This window comes from Chamaea fasciata, unplaced genomic scaffold (assembly GCF_029207755.1).
Source record: "Chamaea fasciata isolate MVZ Bird 193981 ecotype frontalis unplaced genomic scaffold, bChaFas1.0.hap1 SCAF_5, whole genome shotgun sequence".
Taxonomy (NCBI): Eukaryota; Metazoa; Chordata; class Aves; order Passeriformes; family Sylviidae; genus Chamaea; species Chamaea fasciata.
The window spans coordinates 67,509,389-67,527,957 of record NW_027094090.1 but is presented as its reverse complement, the minus strand read 5'-3'; the positions used below and the strand labels follow the sequence as shown (position 1 = coordinate 67,527,957).

Here is an 18,569-nt window from a genome sequence, read left to right as displayed (position 1 = left end):
ACGTGAGGCTCTTTGCCCAAAGCACTGGTGGTGGGCACAGAAAGTGCCCGCTTGAGAGTTTCAATATCTGAGATGAAAGAGGAGGAGGCAGCCTCGATGGTGGTGGGAGGCTGAGTAGAGCAGACGTAAGAGGCAAAAAGAGCCTGCTTCAGTCTCCATCCGGACTCAGGAGCAAGGAAGGAGAATAGAAAATTCATGGAAGTTTCTATTACAGTTACTTCACGGCAATACCTAAAGCTTTATGCCTGTTATCTCCCCCATCCGTCACTCCCCGTGGCCTCTTCAGGTTCAATTTGTTGGAATGGGAGGTAGATGGAGCTTTATTTGCAGCACAAGTGTTTGCTGCAGAGCATCTCAGACTGCCTTTGGGGCAATTTAGAAGGATGAAATGTTTGCCTCCCGGTCACTCACCGCCAGCAAACGGCTGATCCAGCACTAGAGCTGCTGTCAAAAGTCATGCCAATAAAAACAGAGGAGCAAAGTAAGTGGTTGAAGACAGAGCTGGGCCCAAGCAAGCAGCTGGATCTATCTGTCATGTGAGCCTCCATCACTGCAGTGGGACTATGCAGGTGCCAGATGCTGAGCAGAGCCCTCTGGCCAGAAAACACCGGGCTGCAGATGCGTTTTCCACCGGCTCCAAACGACCAGCCCGCTTCAGGTTTTCCTCCTATAAAAGTCTCTGAATTAGCCTCTTCACAGGCAGCAGAAGGACATTTCTTTGGTCGGAAACCTGTAGCTCTAATTGGCTCCGTCCTTAATTCCTTTCTTTCCGGGCTTGCAGCAGTTGCGGTCACAGCAGGTCTACCGAAAACTGAGGGACGGGCAGGTGAAGGGTCCGGCTCTCAATTCTCCCGGCTTGTCATTTTTATCAGGCCGTGTCCTCCCCCTCGGTCATTACAGGATAAGAAAGGCATTTTACTGTATTTTCTCAACCTTTAGCTTGTCCATCATTCCATGAGCAGGCTGCAGCACGGGAAGAGGGGAGAGAAACCGTGGGGGGAGGGTGGGTTCAGGCCATTAGAGCCTCTGCAGGGAGGAAGGAGACGGAAGGTACGGCTGCTTTCGAGGGAGGTGTGAGAAGGTCAGGAAGAGAAGAGGGGGGTGATGACAGGGCTGTGAGTCCAGGGAAAACAGAGCTGCGAAGTTTACACAGGGACCCACGGGGGAAGGCTGCGGGCAGCCGCCTGCTTTGCTCGTCTTCACAGCGAGCTATGAAAGGGGGTGGGAGACACATCCAAGGGCAGAGGAAGAGGAGGGAGTCCCCTGTGGGTGGTGTGAGAAGGACAGACAGACCATCCCCAGGGGGATTTGGGGTGGGGCTGTGGCCAGATGCGCCTGCAGAGGAAATCACGGCGTCCCTCCACGGACAGCACGCGGAGCCACCGAGGAATTCCCAACGCTCGAAAGGGAAAAAGACACAACGGAGCTTTCAGCCGCAGGGACGATGGGCTAAATAAAACCTGCCTGCGGGTGCTGGGAAGGCCGGGGCTTGGCTGCCCGGCTCAGCCTGTGCCCGGCCGCTGGCCAAAACCCCCCGTGCCGGTTTAAAAATAATCGCTCCAGCCTGTTGGGACAGCCTTCCTTGGAAAAACGAGCCCGGCGGCCCGCAGGGGAGGAGCACACGCTTTGGGCTTTGGGGACACCTCTCCAGCGGCGGATCCCCCCCGGAGCCGCGCTGGGAGCGGAACAAGGCGTTCCCTTCCCTCCCTCCGGCCAGACCCGCATCCCGGCGCCCGGAGACCCCCGAGCGCTGCGGGTCGTGGAGCGGGAGCGCCTCCCGCAGGGATGCGCCGGGATTACAACCCGCATCGGCGGGGGGGGATAAATCCCCCAGCCCCAAAACTCCCAGCCCCAAAACCCCCACCCCAAAAAGCCCCCAGGCCCAAAATCCTCACCCCAAAAAACCCTCTTCCCCAAACCCCCCCAGACCCAAAAACCTCCACCCCCAAAATCCCCAACTCCAAAATCCCCACCCCAAAAACCCGCTTCCTCAAAATCCCTCCCCAGAAACATCCCACCCCCAAAACCCTCCCAGCCCCAAACCCCCTCACCCCCAAAGCCTTCACCCCCAAAAATCTCCAGCCTCGAAACCCCCCACCCCCAAAACCTTCACTCCAAAATGCCTCACCCAAAAAAGCCCCACCCCCAGCCCCAAAAAGCCTCTTCCCCAAAAAGCCCCCAGCCCTAAAATCCTGACCCCCCCCCATTCCAAAAAACCCACAACTCCAACCCCAAACCTGCCCCTCCTCCCCAGAACTCCTGGATATTTAATACACTAAACTTAATTTTTTTAGCAATGAAATCCTCTCTGGATGTCTCTCCCAGCTCTTTTGCAAGCCTTGGGAACGGGAAGAAAGGGGCAAAATTACCCCTGCGCTTAAAATAAAAGGGACTGACAGACCCTCAGAATGCAGCTCAGTCTGGAGGCACCGAAACCAGCAACCAACACAACCCGTCTAACTTGCAAGTGACTGTGTCATTAAAAGCCCATAAATCCACGTTAGCAAATACCCTGAGCAGAAATCACAGCAAATCAATCACATTTTCACTCTGCCAGGAGGGTGGACGGGTGAGGAGCACCCGAGACAAGGCTCCTGTGTTTGTCATTAATTTCAGAAAGTCTTTTGCCTCTCTCTCTGACTATTTTTCATCTACAACCAGGGTTGGAGGCCTCTGGTTTGTACGCAGTTGAGAAGGAACACGCCAGCTGCCTTCCTTGTGCTGGTGGAAGAAGGTTTGAAGCCCAGTTCTCCAGGGAGCTAAATATCTTCAGTAATCTCACCAAGGCCAGCATAAATTTTGCCAGAGCAGGACGAGCTGCAAACACTTCTGAGTGTTAAACTTAAAACAAAAATTAAAAATTAAAACTTAGATTTTAAGATTTTAGTAGATATTAATACATGTGGATTAAGATGGAGGGCTTTAGGCGTTGCCTGAGTCTTTCTTCTTTACAAGTTTAGGTAGTTTTCTGTAATTAGGTGAAAAAAGTCCACATTACAAGCCTTAAGTAGTCATTATTAAATCAGAAACATAAATAGGTATCATCTTTTTAAGAGGTAACTGGCACTTAAATAACCTTAGAAAGAATCAAAAGTACTCCACTTTACCTAATTTCTCTTACTAGTTAGAGCTCACACCCTGGAAATAAATAATAAACCTCCAAGTCTGAACTCAAAAGCCTCATTTCCCATGTCTTAATCCTAACCTCAACAAAGAAAAAAAGAAACCAAAACTGTAGCACTGAGAAATCAATGTCATCCTGGCAAATTGAGGAAATTACAAAGAATAACCAGTAGGTAATTCACTCAAGGCAAAAGTACTTAAGGAGGAATAACCATCTGCACAAAAGTATATCTCTGGGTTGCCAGTGCTTTAATAGCTGTGCAAATAGGGCTCTGGGTGTTAAAGTGGGTCAAAAACAAATTAAGGTTGGTGTTCATGGCAATTCGAGCGTAAAAACAAACAATCACATTGTGTAATTGATGCCTAAAGTCGTACGTGTTAAACCTGCCCTGTGGAGGGACTCAGGAGATCCAAAGCCCAGTCAGAAAGCAAACAAACATTGTTTCATCTCCATGGACGTGAAATGAACCTTTTACTTTCCCCAGGTTTGGAAGGGCCTCAGCTGAATTCAGGGCCGAGGTTTCTGTTTCACGGTGCAGGAAAGAGGGTCGCAGCCTGTGAACGAGTAAAAAAAGTGACCAGAGTTTCAGGCAACCTTATTTATCTGTAGGAAAAAGGGTTTGCATGGAAAAGGCCGAGCAAAGGCAGGGCAGCAACTCACAGAATTCTTAAGGTTGGAAAAGACCCGCAAGGTCAAGTCCAAACCGGCTGATCACCACCGTGTCACGACACTAATTGCCACATCCAGTCGTTTATTTAACACCTCCAGGGATGGCGATTCCACCACCGCCCTGGGCAGCCCCTTCCAATACCTGACCGCACTTCCAGTGAAGAAATTCCTCCTGATGTCCGACCTGGCACACTTTGAGCCTACGTCCTCTTGTCCTGGGAGCAGAGCCCGACCTCCACCTGGTTGCACCCTCCTGCCAGGGATTGTAGAGAGCCATAAAGTCTCTCTTCCAGCCCCAGAACTTGTGCTCCACACCCTTCACCAGCTTTGTTGCCCTTTTTCTGGGCTCACTCCTCACCTCGGCTTCTTGCAGGGAGGACGGAGCACTCCCGGTGCCGAGGGACAGCCCCTGCCCTGCTCAGACAGCAACCACAGGTCAGGCACAGGTGACAAGCTATGTCACCATCCGTCGCCATGCAGATGGCAGCCAGGGCAAGCAGTGGCCACGTCAGGCTGGAGCCAGGCTGTGTTGGCACGAAGCCGCACAGCTCTGGAGAAGCTTCCCTCACAAACCATCTCCTCCTGTTCTTTGATTTCGTGAAGGGCTCGGATAAACCCGCTGTGATCGCACTGTAGGGGTCAATGCCTTTCTCTCCCTCCTGCCGGTGAATTTTGCCCGCCCTCTACCACGGCAGCGCCGCTCGCAGCCAGCGCATCCCCCTTTCCATCCCCGGTCCCGCTTCCAACACCCGCTCCTCTCTCCAGCTCTCCCCAAACCCGCAACCCCCGAACCAGGGGCAGCACCCGCATCCTTCCCTAGCAACACCATTCCCGGGAACCACGCTGCGGGCGGGCTGGCAGGACGCGGGGTGAAAGGCTGGGGGGGTCGAAGGATGCGGGGTGGCAGAACGCGGGGTGAAAGGCTGGGGGGTCGAAGGATGCGGGGTGGCAGGATGCTCCGTGCGCCCTCCCCGGTCCCGAGCCGCGCCTCGCCGGGAGCTGTCCCCCGGAGCAGCAGCAGTCCCTCGACAGGGCAGCTTTAACACCCGCGTGCCCAAGGCGGCAGGGGCGGCCGGGAGCTGTAGTCCCGGAGCGGCGGCCGGGAGCTGTAGTCCCGGGGCGGGCCGTGCCCGGGGCCGCAGGGGCGGCCGGGAGCTGCAGTCCCGGAGCGGCGGCCGGGAGCTGCAGTCCCGGGGCGGGCCGTGCCCGGGGCCGCAGGGGCGGCCGGGAGCTGTAGTCCCGGGGCGGGCCGTGCCCGGGGCCGCAGGGGCGGCCGGGAGCTGTAGTCCCGGGGCGGGCCGTGCCCGGGGCCGCAGGGGCGGCCGGGAGCTGTAGTCCCGGGGCGGGCCGTGCCCGGGGCCGCAGGGGCAGTCGGGAGCTGTAGTCCCGGAGCGGCGGCAGGGGCGGATGGCGCTGCGCGGCTCGCTGCGGGCCAGCCGGGCGCTGCTGCGGGCCCCGGGGCCGCCCGCCCGCGGGCTCTGCAGCCGGGTGCGTGCGCGGAGGGGCGCGGGGCGGGCGGCGGGGCGGGCGGGGAACGCTCCCGGCTGACCGTGCCCTCCGCTCGCCTTGCAGCCGCCGGCCTTCGGGTTCCTGTTCGATGTGGACGGCGTGCTGGTGCGGGGCAGCCAGCCCGTGCCCGCCGCCCGCCGCGCCTTCCAGAGGCTGGCGGACAGCGGCGGGCGGCTGCGGGTGCCCGTCGTGTTCCTGACCAACGCCGGGAACTGCCTGCGCTCGGCCAAGGCCCGAGAGCTGTCCCGTGCCCTGGGGCTGCAGGTAACGGTGACGGGGCACGGGAGCACCGCGGGTGCCCGCCTCGGCTCGGCCCGAGATGCCGCCCGATCGCCGCGAGAAGGGGCTGCGGTCCTACCTGCGGGTCCCAGCCAGCCTCTCCTCCTCCGTCCCGCAGGTGTCCCCGGAGCAGGTGATCCTGTCCCACAGCCCCCTGCAGCTCTTCAGGCAGTTCCACCAGAGGTACATGCTGGTGGCCGGGCAGGGGCCCCTGGAGGAGAACGCCTACAAGTATCCTTTGCACCTGGGGGTGCCCTGTGCGTCCTGCTGCGGCATCCCGCCTAAAGGCTGCTGCTCCTGCCCTAGCCCTGGCACTGGCTTGCTCAGCTTCTGAAGCACAAGGGGACACAAAGGTCATGGGGCTTACCTTCTGGGGCAGCGTCCTCACGGACGGGCTCAGGTGCTGTTGATGTCCAGTTGTTGAAGTTGGTCACTTCCCCTCTTCAGTGTTTGGCTTCTCACGCTCACGGCTTCTCCTGTGCTTGCTGTTCTGTTGGTGGGATGTGACCACGAGGACTCCATCAGCTTTAGGTGTCTCTGACTTTAGAGATGAACTTGTGCTCCTCCCGTTCTTTCGTGGCAAAGCCCATTAGGGGTCGATCACTCCCAGCTGTCCCACGGGGAAGGCTTTCCCCAGAATCTGACCGCAGCTGGGGGAACTCAAATACAATCGGGCTTTGAGCAGTCCGGTCTAGTGGAAGGTGTCCCTGTCTGCCTGCAAGCCATGAGGTTGTGCACTGCCACACTGCTCTGTCACTAGCACGTGCATTCCTTAATCCTACAGATGCCTCTGCAAGTAACTTAAAAAAAAAAACAACAAACCAAAAAAAGCCCCCAAACAAACCAGTCTCCACAACATTCCTTGATGGTGTGAACTAGCCTGGGGTTCAAGCACGTGGTCACCATAGAGGCCCTGAGGAAGGCATACCCCCTGTTAGACATGGTGGACCTGAGCCGGAGGCCGAAAGAACTGGTAATTTCCTCAGGCAGCAGCAGAAGGGGTGGTCACAGCGCACAGCAAAGGGGCAGCTGGCCACTGGGAGGTGCCTTAGCAAGGGCCTGGCACTGACACTGAGGAACCAGCGCCTCTGATCTCCCCAGTGCTGGCTCCTGCAGGAAGGGCAGCGACTCTCCCCTCTCCTTTCTCGTGCCTGCCTTCCATTGCTGTTCCTTGCAGTGAGGGCTGACATGGTTTGGTTGCCACCTCCAGCTCTGAGACATTAGTACAAGATCTGTGAAATCCCATCTGGGATGGGGGAGGGAGGAAGAAAAAAAATTATCCCTTCAAGATTCCAGGTGGCTTTGTCCTGCCTTATTATGGAACTGCCTTGGCAGGTTCTAAGGAGGCGTTTTTAGTTTTGTTTAGTTAGGTTTTGCATTACTAATCCAGCCTTCCTTTTTTTTTTCTGGCAGCCTCCTCCAACCACTGGCTTCCCCACTATAGAAGGTAAGCAGTGGCCTGTGTTTCCATGTGAGCAGCAGGCAGAACTAAGAGCAGGGCAGGCCAGCTGGGATGGGAGCTAATGACGTGCTGACAGCTCACTGCTGTCCATGGGCAGCAGATTCAGAGGGTGCAGCCAGGAGGCAGCCTCACTGCTGGAAAAAGCTGGATAAAAAAGCCACTTCTCCCTGTGCCTTGTGCCAATATCTGGGACCAGTGGTGCACATGGTGCAGAGTGGAGCCCTGGCAGCAGCCACGTCCCCCTGGTAGCTGAACTTGCCAGGCCAGCCCAGCAGAGGAGGGGTTTTGTTAGTGGGTGGCTTTTGGGTGCCGTGAGTTTCCAAGCAGCTCTCCAAAAATCTTGCAGGGGTGATCCTGTTTGGCGAGCCGGTGAGGTGGGAGACGAGCCTGCAGCTCATCACTGATGTGCTCCTGAGCAATGGGAACCCTGGGGCAGAGCTGCAGGAGGTGCCATACCCTCACCTGCCTATCCTTGCCTGCAACATGGACCTCCTGTGGATGGCTGAAGCCAAGATGCCCAGGTGAAAAGCGCGCGCGGTGTTTGGTTTAGCCTATTTCATACTCCTCTCCTGCAGGTCATCTTTCCCCACTGTGTTATTTTAGCATTTGAATGTTGTCAGAGCTTGTAATTAGCAGCGGAGACATGAAAGCTGCACGAGAAATAAAAGACTAAAACCTGGGGGGAGAAGCACAAGCCGGACCGCTGCCTGTGGAGCTGCGTGTGGGCAGCACATCCGAAACCAGGCAACAACCAAGGAGTGCTTGCCTCTCCAGTGGTGTTGCTGGGGATGCTGATGACCTCCTTTCCGGGGCAGGTTTGGCCATGGCACTTTCCTCCTCTGCCTGGAGAGCATCTACAAGAAGGTGACAGGCAGGGAGCTGAAGTATGAGGCCCTGATTGGCAAACCCAGCCCGGTGACCTACCGCTTTGCCCAGCTCTTGATCCAGCAGCAGGCAGAGAAGCAGGGCTGGAAGGCTCCCATCCAACGCCTCTATGCAGTTGGGTAAGAGACTTTTTTCCCTGCTGCTTTCCTTGAGGAGTTGTATACTGACTGCTCTTTTTGTTGTTGTTGTTGTTCTGCTGACTTGCTTGTTTCTTTTCCCCTCTGGATGTTTGTAAAGTTGACACCGAAATTCCGGAGCCTCGCATCCTGCAACAGAGGCTTGCCAGCTTTTTGTGCCCTGCACTGCAAATCTGTGGGCCGAAGGATGCAGAGTGCACGTGGGGTGACTCAAAGACAAAATTGAGAGGCCCAGATGTAGTACTGTAGCTCAGGAGTGTAGGGAATATAATCCAGTAGTGGCTGGAACTGCTGTGGGTGCTTGGGATGTGCTGTCTCCCCTTTGAAAGGTGCACGTGTCCTGAGCAGGACTCACTGGCCTGCTCCAGCTGCTCCTCTTGGTGTTAGCAGCTATCTCACACCCCTTCCTCCTTCAGAGCTGTCTTAATCTCAGTCCCCCCGAGGCAGAGAGTGATGCACGGGCTTGTTTCTCATTTCTGTTTCCCACTGTGACCTTACCCAGGGATAACCCTATGTCTGACGTCTACGGGGCAAACCTCTACAACAACTACCTCAAGTCAGCTCGGCACAACCAGGCCCAGGCTGGGCTGAAGAGGAGCCCGCAGGCAGCCAGTGCCCAGGCTGAGGTTTCCCTGGAGCTGAGGAATGACTGCCACAGTTCAGTGGAGAGCTGTGAGTCCATCCTGGTCTGCACTGGGGTCTACCGCCACAGCGGCGACGTTCCCAAGAGAGCAGAGGCACAGCCAGGGGAGACAGTGTTCCATGGACATCGGGACTTCTGCTTCGACCCCAGCCTGCTGGAGCCTTCTTACATAGTGCAGGATGTGGATGATGCTGTGCAGCTTGCTTTCGAAAAGGAAAACTGGAGCTAGGGGGTTAAGACAGGTGTACCTAAAGATCTGCTGTAAGGGGGTTTATGTACTGGAAAGAGAAGAGGGGAAGAATGGGGAGGGACCTGGGGTGATTTTTCTAATCTAGCTGACGTTGAAGAAAACTCCCTGTTGCAGCACTAAAAGCCCCTTAGTGTTATTGGTACTCCTCTGCCATCCTGACAGACTTTGAGCTGTGAGTGTAGATTGCTGCCAGCCCTAATTGAGCCGTAATGGAAACAGGGTACGAGGAGCAGGCTTGTCCCAGCAATCCCAGTTTTGTTCAGCTCTCACGGATCATTCTTGTCCACACTTTGTGTGCAGAGATCAGCGGAGCCCACCCTCCTCTTTGTGAGGTGTTTGAGGGCGAAGCTCTTCCCCACACAGGGAGCCACCATCGATTCGTACAATGTGCTGTTTGTCCAGGCTCTGACTCCAGCACACCAGGAGCTGGGCTGTGGTGGCCCCTTGCCAAGAGAAGGCTTTAAGTCTTAACATTCTCCTCGTGAAGAATAAGTGCCTACAGACTTTTAACAAATTCTCTTTGCCTGGGGATTTGCCACTGCATCGCTGTCGGTCTGAAACAAAGTTCTGTTTTGCAGTCATCTGGCAGCTGTGGAGAGGCAGGGCCCCTCAAAGGAAGCTGCAGTAGCCAGAGCGACTTGCTGCGGGGCTGAGGTGAAAGTTATATTGTTCCCTCCCCCCTGTTTAGCATTCTGTGAACACCCCTGCCTTTTCACATCCCACCAGGGAGCCAGCAGCCTGCTCTCAGTAGCAGAGGAAACCACCACGGAGTTTGAATTGGCGGAGTTGTCCTTGCCCGGAGCTCAGTGCTGCAGCGAGAGGCTCTTTTGGCACCCTCTCTAATCCCAACTGTTGTAAGGAACATCCACCTGCTCCAGCTGGCACAGCTTCCAAGAGGGGCCCTTCTTTGGAACAAGGGCCAAGCAAAAAAAAAGGAGTCAGAGTCCACCTTTGCTCTTCCCTTGCATGCAAGGATTCAAAGAGAAGATCATCAAGGATGGTAGCAGAGCCCCCAGATCCCCAGGCCTGATCTTTTAGAATACAAACGTCTGTGTCTTCCAGTTCTTTTGTTCCTCTCATCCCTCACGTGGTTTGCAGCTCAGGGATACCCCGTACAGCCTGACCTCTGGTCCCTCCTCTTTCTTGAACATGCAGGTAAAATCCCTCTAACATGAATGAGCAGCTGGGGCTTGCCTGCCCAGGAACATTTCCCTAAAAACATGCACCTTCTGTTGCCTCTGTCCTCCTAGCTCAGGTTATCCAGAGAAAGAGAAGACTTGTGTCTCCACAGACATTCCAAAGAAGATAATCAAGGTTTGCGTGAGAAATCAGTGTGAAGGATTTGGCTTAGCAAGGAGTGTCTTAATTCCAGAGGAGCATTGTGATTTTGGAAGCACAAATCAGCCTGTGAATGTGATGAAGAGCCTCGGAGCCAGCACAGCTGAGTTGGTTTTCCCAATTACAGTCAGCTCACACCACACTGAAGTATCAGAAACAGGTCTGCTCTGCCTCTTCTTTCCTCCTTCCTGCTTTGCACGGCTCCATACTCAGGGTGCAAACAAGATGTTCTGCTCAGAAGTCGGAGTTCTTTATTCAAATCTCAGCATCGCTGTGCACTGAAATTCTGCTCCAGCAGCTCTCCATCCCCTCAATCCTGATGGATCTTCCTAGGAAGGTCACTGCAGCACAGGCTCTGTTCTTAAGTTGTGCCAGGCTCTGTGTGTGAGGCAGACCAGGTGCTCTTTCAGTTACCCAGGCAAAAGAGTTCTTTCTCTGTTTCTCCATCCTTTACATCATGAACAGGAGAAGAACAAATACCTCTTGGCATGTGTTTCCCTCCTGTGAAATCCACAGTGGGAAGCGGTTTCTTCCACTCTTACCACTGCTTGGGGTTCTTCTCCTTAGTCTCATCAGGACAAGAATTGCTTGGCTGCTTCTAAAAGCAGCTGAGAGGGGAGGAACACGGATCTGAATCCTTTTCCTTTCACTGGAGAGAGAAGGAAATCACCGTTTTATCTCATTGCACAAGACAAGGGCTTGTCTCCAGTTCCCAGAAGAGCAGGCACAGGGAAAGACTTGGGATACAACACAGGGAAGGTCCTTTAGCTGCAGCACCTCTCCAGAGTCACTGCAGAGAGAGGAACACTCCCTTTGCTCGCAGCACTTGACTTGGGTGGTGGCTTTGATGGGATTCCTTGGAATGGTGCTCACAGACCTCAGGGAGCTGCTTTGCTGGCAGGAAAAACGAGCCCCACCACCAGCGTGGTGGGTGCTGACTGCAGAAATGCTGAGGTCTGTCCATCTGCAGCCAGCCTTTGGCAGAGCTCTGTCTTCTTGTTAAAAGTGTGGTGCCAGCTGCTGAGAGAAAAGCTGCTGCTGAGGGCTGTGGCACCTCTTCCAAGGAAGGAAGAGGTTTGCATTTGCACAGGGAGGGAGCCAGGCATCTCCATCTTTGGAATTACAGCGGAGGTGAGCTGACTGATGTGAATCTGCTTCAGATGCCAAATCTGCTTTTAGCTCTGGATTAGGGTTTGTTGGTTTTTTTTGGTTTTTTTTTTTCCCCCACCAGTGTTCTGTGAGCCTTAAGAACGCGTAGGAGGAACTTCAGTGATAAGGAATTAAAAAAAAAAAATAAATTGCTTTGCTTGCGAGTTGAAATTGAACAGAAGGGAGGAGAAGGAATCTAGAAATATCTTGTACCCTTTCCCTAATTCATATCACGTAAGGTTGCATTAAAAAAATCCTCTGCTTTCTTGCTCTCTGCACTAATTAGCCAGATGGGCTGCCCTTGGTCTGAGCAACTCAAAGACCTTTCCCCTCTTCTCCTTCTCAGCTCCTTTGAAACTGCACTTTGCCCAAGCCCCTGCCTGGGAATTGCATGGACCCACTGGATGGAGTAGGAAATCTGGCTTCTCCAGCTGCTCTTGGACACTGGCTTGATCCTGAAAGGTTTCTGTTAATGAAATTGCTTGGCAGGTCTCCTCTGTTCCATGAGGAGTGCTGCACAGGCTTGTAGCTTACCTCCAGTTCATTTATGGGCATCTGTTATTGCCAGAATTCAGTGAAATCCTTTTTCCTTGGAACTGCTGCTTCCTGGAACTGGCATCCAGCGTGGCTGGAATGAAACTCTTCCTGTGTCTCATGCATTGCTCAGAAGTGGTGTCTCTGAAGCAGTATTCCTGTCCTTTGGAGCAGTCATCCTTCTGTGCAGATTTGTGGGACCAGCCGGGAGAGGGGACTTCACTTAATATTTACATGGTGCACAACAAACAGGGCAAAGACCTGATCCTAACAACTCCATCTTCCAAAGATGAGCAGGTTTTAGTCAAGCCAGAAGGGAGCTTGCAACTGAGAACAGCAGGAAGGAGCCGAGGGCTAGAGCTTGGTTTGGATCTGAAGCAAAGGGCTTTTATGGCGTGCAATAAACGTGGCGGCCAGAGAAGTCAATTCCTTAATTCCACAGGACACATGCAACTACTAACCTGGCATTCAGGGCACCAGGTAACACTACTGTCCCCTTCCTTCCCATCCTAACCCTGCCATGTCTTTCTCCCTCCAGTAAATGATAATGTTTCAAGATTATGTCATGTGCACTGTAGAAGAGTGATTATATATCATTCAGAGAAATCATCAACTGTGATTATTTTAGATTTCCGATTGATTTCAATGCGGAGTTGCTGCTTTGTTCAAGCATAAATGTAAAATAATAAAGTCATGTTTTCTTTGAAAGAAATTTTAACTTCCTGTGTGGACATTTAATGGGTATAATCCTGCTCTCTTTCACATCTTTGCCCTAGAAGATTATTAGGGCAAGTTCCGTCTGATTTTTCTTTTTTTTTTCCCTGTTCTTCAAGCTATTATCATGTTTTCTTGAGGGAACCACCCTGAAAGATACCCCTTCAGCAATTAACTGGCAAACTTTCAGATTAGAACCAAAAGCTTCCCCTGATTTCAACAGAAAATTAAAGATCTTGCTAGGTGAAACCATCATCTTTAATAATCTAAAAACAGCCCATTCACTTTCATTGTTCTTATATTTTATCTGAAAGTTTCCCACCTACACAGCTCACAGGAGGCAGATTAGACAGCAAAACAAGTGTGATGCAGAGTCCCGAAAACTTAATGTTGAAAGCAACAATCAGCAAAGAATTTTTGGAGGGACAGACAAGGATTCCCATTCTCAGCAGAGAGAGCAATTGAGTTATATTCTACATCCTGGAGAAGTGACCTCCGGCCCTGACCTCTAATAAATAATGATAAAAAGTGTTAATCAACCTCCTCCTTTTATCCAGTGCTCTGGTAGTTGGAGCACTCACCCAAGATGGGGCTAATCAAGGTTGAGTTAAGCAGGGAGAGATCAACAACCTGAGACTCCCAGGTGCACTCTTTCAATTTTAAATGCTTTTAATTTATTGTCAGACCACCAGGGCAGCCTAGGGTTAAAATTGTCACTTGTAGGACAGCCTGAGCTGGAAGTTAGAGTCCCATGGAAATCCTTGCCCAGCCTAGGGTGCAGAGTTAAACGCTGGTGTTGTGAAACACTGGAGCAGAGCCAACTTGAACAAAAGGACTGAGAGCCCTGGAGGGGTTTGCTCCCGGGGGAATGCTGTGAGAATTACTGCCCTAAAAAATAACCCTTGGCAAGGGCTTGGTCCCTGCTCACCCTGGTACCTTTAGGGGCCTGCCCAAACCCTTCCATTACCAGGCCTTCCTAACCCCAATCATAAAAGCACAAATCTTTACGGTGATTTTTTTTTTACTGCCACAGTCAATTTGATGAGCACTGTGCACTTACAGACCTCCACAGATCCAGTCTGCAACAGTTTAAAACCCCACAGCAGCAAGGCAGCTACATGTTCTCTAGGAACCAAACCTCCAGCAAGAAAACACTTAAATTCACTGTAATAAAGTTACTTTTCAGTCATTTAAACTATGAAGAACTTTCTCCTCAAGGTCAGATCAATAGATGCTCTGTGCTAAGACTGAGTAACTCCAAAATACCAAAAGCAAACTCCAAATCCACTCTCCGAGCCCCTGCCCTGCCACAAGCACGAAAATAAATGCCTTGGCATTTCCTGCTGGTATTGAAAGCTCTTTGAACCGAAATGTAATTACAAGCAATAGACTGTTTAACACTTGTGTATCCTTTTGAAAAGGATCTGCATTCCCTGAACCATGACACAGGATCAGCAGTTTAGTTTACAAAGACTGCTCAGAAGCCAAGGCATCGCTGAATTTTGGCACTGGCCAGGTGAAAACTTTGTTGGTGTTTTTTTTTTTTTAAACACTTACCTGCAACTTCAGCCCTGACCATTTGAACGGGTTAGATAAGTGCAGCACAAAGAGTGTGTCAGAGAATCCCAGAAGCTTCCTTTCCCACACAAAAGGCATTTTAAGTATGGTTGGAGCAGATTATGCTCCAACTCCCTGAGATCAGCTTTGCCTCCTTCCCTCCCACTGCTGCCAGTTTCTGACAGCTTACTGCAGGGTATAATTAGGTATCTAGTTTCTGGTCTTTCTTTCAGGCATATCTCTGCCTCCATTTTCCCCCCCCCCCCCCCCAAGAAATGGAATAATTTTTTTTTTTCCTCCCAAGTTCAGCCCTCGAGAAAGTTTTGCCTTCCCCCAGCAGGGGGTATTTTTGAGGGCACACTTCTTTCTACTTGTAGGGTAAACTAAAAATGGGAGCATTTTAGATACTGGGGATGACTGCTGCACAAAACTCTCTTGTCTGCTGTTTGCCTTTAAATGCATGTATACACACACACATCTCTAGGCATACACATCAATACATAAAAAATAAAAGCCAAAAACATAGCTTGGGAGCTGCTGAAGAGTAGAAGCTATTTATGGTTGAGCTTTTTAATGTTTTAACAGGAATGGTTAAGCACTAACACATCCAAGGACTGCACAGTGCATTAAATAACTGGATCACATGGGAAGCATCAGCTTGTCATATCTCGTCCTACAGTGTGCTGCAAAAAGCTCTTCAGTGAATTCTCAAGTAGAAGTCGTTTCTCCCCTCATTCCTATTTTGAAGCAGAGGAACAATTTCTGCTTCCTTTCCTACAAATCAGCTCCTTTCTAATCCTCACCTCTTTGTCTGGGTTGTGTTTGCATTGCTGGAGCCCATGCCCAGCCCAAGGAAGCCCTTGAGCTTCCACCCTCCTCCCTGGTGTTCCCCCCTTCCCTATCACAGCTCCCCTTGCCTTGCAACCACAGGTCCTCCCTGTTCCCACCTGCTTACCTGGGATACAGGAATCTTCACAGCCCCAGCAGGTATCCTGAGGTGTCTGGAGAACCACTTCCACCAGCCTGCTCTTGCCCTGCTCACACAGCCTGAGCCCAGCAGCCCACCTGAGCACCCAGCCAACTCCCAGCTGCCTCAATTCCTCAATTCCCTGCTCCCAGCTCCCCACATCACCTGTGGCAGGGTCAGAGCCCATTTCCCAGGGCTGCACACCAGCTGTGGGTGGTGTGTGGAGCCCTCCCAAAGCCCAGGGACCCCCACCCAATTCCTTTTACCCAGCAGGTGGGACACCAGCCAGCCTCCCAAAGCTTTGTGGAACGAGTGCCTGGATCAAAAAAGCAGAGCTGTGAGAGCCTGTGGGAGGCTGCCAGGGCAGCTAAAGGAGCATGTCCAGCCTATGGCACAGAGGGAATTGCTCTGCTCAGGAGATCCAGAGCACGACAGCCAAGGAGGCAAAGCTGTCACTGTCTGCCGCCCAGCTAGGGCAGGACCAGCCCTCTCTGCATGAGGTGGATGCTTGGCTTTCCCTCCACATCCTCTTGTAGAAGTGGAGAACTCCCCTTGCAGCACAATGTGGCGAGACCAAGATCAGTTTAGCTAATGCTGAGGGCTGACCATCCATGAATCATGCCAGTGACACGAGCATTGGCTTACCCCTCAGGTGAAGGTGCCCACCCACCTGGGATAAAAGCCAGGATCCAGACCAGAAGGATGTGGTTTTACCCTCTCCCACACAGACTTACACTGCCATCCAACCCAGCCTTTCTGTGGAAACCGAATCGGGAGGCACAGCTGGTGTCATTCCCACCACTCTGAGCTGTCCTGAACTGGGCAACTCCCAACACCTGCCAGGAGCAACACAGAGAGCAATCATCCTCCTTGGCTGTGGACTCCAGCCTCCCTGTCCAACAGAGCCCATCCACAGAGCCTTCAGTGTGGAGTTTGTGGGGTTGTACAAAAATTGTTGTCTAAACAATTGCTTGGATTTTTCTTTGGCAGCAAAGTTGGTCAAAGAGGGAAAACCTTGCCCAGCAGAGCCCAGGCTCTCATCCCTGACAATCCACAAAGCCCTAAAGGCTGGAGAGCAAAGCCAACATGACAGGAAAGCATCTGGCCAGGAAGGGAGGTGGGTCACTCTCTACAAGGTCTTTTCAAGGACAATTCGCCCAATTATGAAATGCCACCTAAATTATTTTCACTTTCAACCCAATAACGAACCACTTGAAATCTGCAATGCAGACTCCATCAACCAATGACAGAAAACCACCCAAACTCGTGAAGAAGAAGGAAGAAGAGGGTGAAGAAGAAGGACACAGACAATGGCCAAAGTCCTTCATCTTGTCACACCTGTAGCCTGACCAGGGTGGACCCAAAATGGTCACAAAGTGGCTGACTGGTCACAAAGTATTACATTTTCATAAGTTTTGGTCCATTTGCATCTTGGGGTTTAATTATCCAGTTCCAGCTCCAGGCTGTGAGGTCCCATCCTTCTTGTCCCTCCCTCCAGCCCACCCTTGTTTGTGCTTTTGGGGCTGAGAGTTGTCCTTGGTGTGCAGCAGGAGAAGGATTTGTTTTGTGTCCCTGCTGTGTGCAGAGCTGAGTGACACTGACTGTGAGCTCAGAGCTGCACCCCTGGGCAGCACAGAACATGAAATACATAAAAGCTGAAAAGGCATCAGTGTGTTGCCTGGGCCAAGCACCTTGGCAGAGGCCCATGAGCAGCCTGGGCTGAATGCAGGCAGTGCTGTACAAGGCTCTTGCTCTGAGAGATCTTCATCCTCAGGGCATCACACAGTCACCTGCTGGAAAAGAAATGGCCACAGCCATTTCTCTGAGCTGCAGCCCAGCCAAGCAGGGTATGGCAGCAGGGATGCAGCAGCATGGACTTAGAAGCAGGGAAGTGGGGGACCACGGGAACAGCTGCTTGTTGCTGTTCCTAGATGTGGTACCTTTTCAGTCCTGGGCTGCCCAAATAACCAGATTAAAGCTTGCATAGTTACCTTCTCTTTTCCCCCCTGTTCTGACCATGATTTTAGAAAACTAATTTATCTGTGGCCCCTCGCTCCAGCCTTCAAGGACAGCAATGCTTTTGCTGTGACTCTTCCTCATCCCCTGCCTTCCTCCTGCTTGTTGCTGCGTGCCCAAAGAAATCTTTGTGTCAATGCACCCTAAGTTCTCCCTTCCTCCTACTCAGCCATCTCTTTGCTTCAAGTTTAAACATGAATTCTCCTCGTAGCCCAGACTGATTTCTCTTTGCTGCCAAGAGCAGGCAGGGACACTGACTGGAGCAGGGCTCCTCAACATGCGTTAGATGGTTGTCACTGCTGTCCTGGATGCCCTATCCCATTTGCTTTGTCCTCTCCCATAAGCAGCATTCGCTCAGTGCCACATGTTGGTTTGGCAACACGCTCAAAACACGAAGCTATTTTGGATCTTTATCTCGAAGCGTTGTTAATACAGACATTCGCGGGGACAGTTTATTTGATGTGCTTCACATCACTGTCAGGCAGCACCTGCCTCATGGCTGGTGGGCACAGGTACAGATGAGGAGCTGGTGATGCTGAGCACCAAGACGCTTTGGAACGTGATGTGCCAAGCCATTAGTGCTGGTGATGAACAGACCCAGGCAGCTATTAAGCTCAATTTGAGGCCATTAGTAGTGGGTCAATAAAGGTCCCCACTGTTGCCTTCAGTAGAAATAAGAACTCTACAGCTATTCACATTAATTTAAAGGCTCTGTCCCGTCATGGCAGGCTGGGCAGGGCCCTCGGCATGTGGATTGGCTCAGCTCATAAAATTGGTGGCATAAAAGACATTTACTTTGATGAACAAACGCGCCAGACCAAATGTCGGGGCAGATGAATGTCCAGCAGCACAGACGAGCCACAAATGAGTGTTTCACTGTAGGCTCTGTGCCAGGCCAACTGCTCTTTGTCTCGGCCAGCCTGGAGAGACCAGGGGAGGCTGAAGCTCGTCCGGTGTTACGGGGTGCTCTGGCACGTCCATTCGGGGCTCGCCCCATCGGCGGGGGTCCCGCGGGGCAGGAGGCAGGAAGGGGAGCATCCCCGGGGGGACAAGGCGGGGGGAGCCTTCCTCCCCTTCCTCCTCTCGCCCCCTCCTCCCCTCCCCCGGCCGCGCAGCCTCTCCCCCATCCCCATCCCACCCACCCACCGCCGCCAGCCGCCCGCCCCGGCTCCGGCAGCTGCTGCTGGGCGCCGCCCCCGGGCTCCCCCGCCGGCTGCCGCCGCTCGGGCTCTCCGCACCGCTGCCGCCGGGCCCGGGGCCGGTGCGGCGGCGCGGGGGGCGGGCCGGGGGCGGGCCGGGGGCCGCGGCTCGGCCGTCGGGCCCGGCGCGCCGGCTC

The 18,569-nt window shown here is 53.0% G+C and overlaps 1 protein-coding gene and 1 long non-coding RNA gene across 3 annotated transcripts; one reads left to right on the top strand and one right to left on the bottom strand.

Moving 5' to 3' along the window:
* Nucleotides 1-3,355: 3,355 nt before the first annotated feature.
* Nucleotides 3,356-15,346, bottom strand: LOC136289951 (uncharacterized). Of its 2 annotated transcripts, XR_010720904.1 has the most exons (5): nucleotides 15,206-15,346; nucleotides 5,949-6,240; nucleotides 5,661-5,792; nucleotides 3,936-4,046; nucleotides 3,356-3,678 (listed from the first exon to the last, which is right to left on the bottom strand). It is a non-coding gene; the product is annotated as an uncharacterized lncRNA (long non-coding RNA). The 2 variants fall into 2 exon arrangements; XR_010720903.1 differs by lacking the exon at nucleotides 15,206-15,346 and having other exon boundaries at nucleotides 5,949-6,467.
* Nucleotides 5,196-12,660, top strand: HDHD5 (haloacid dehalogenase like hydrolase domain containing 5). The gene is made up of 8 exons (XM_066184288.1): nucleotides 5,196-5,281; nucleotides 5,366-5,566; nucleotides 5,700-5,812; nucleotides 6,461-6,554; nucleotides 6,995-7,028; nucleotides 7,390-7,564; nucleotides 7,859-8,047; nucleotides 8,568-12,660. The coding sequence occupies exons 1-8, from the start codon at nucleotides 5,201-5,203 to the stop codon at nucleotides 8,935-8,937; spliced, it is 1,257 nt and encodes a 418-aa protein (XP_066040385.1). The 5' UTR covers nucleotides 5,196-5,200; the 3' UTR covers nucleotides 8,938-12,660.
* Nucleotides 15,347-18,569: the final 3,223 nt, after the last annotated feature.

What these genes read in the sequence shown, in the direction of transcription:
- HDHD5 (XM_066184288.1), top strand. Translation starts at nt 5,201, where the DNA reads ATGGCGCTGCGCGGCTCGCTGCGGGCCAGCCGGGCGCTGCTGCGGGCC. An exon ending in CTGGAGGAGAACGCCTACAA is followed by an intron (nt 5,813 to 6,460) that starts GTATCCTTTGCA and finishes GGTGTGAACTAG; the next exon opens with CCTGGGGTTCAAGCACGTGG. An exon ending in TGGCTTCCCCACTATAGAAG is followed by an intron (nt 7,029 to 7,389) that starts GTAAGCAGTGGC and finishes AAAATCTTGCAG; the next exon opens with GGGTGATCCTGTTTGGCGAG.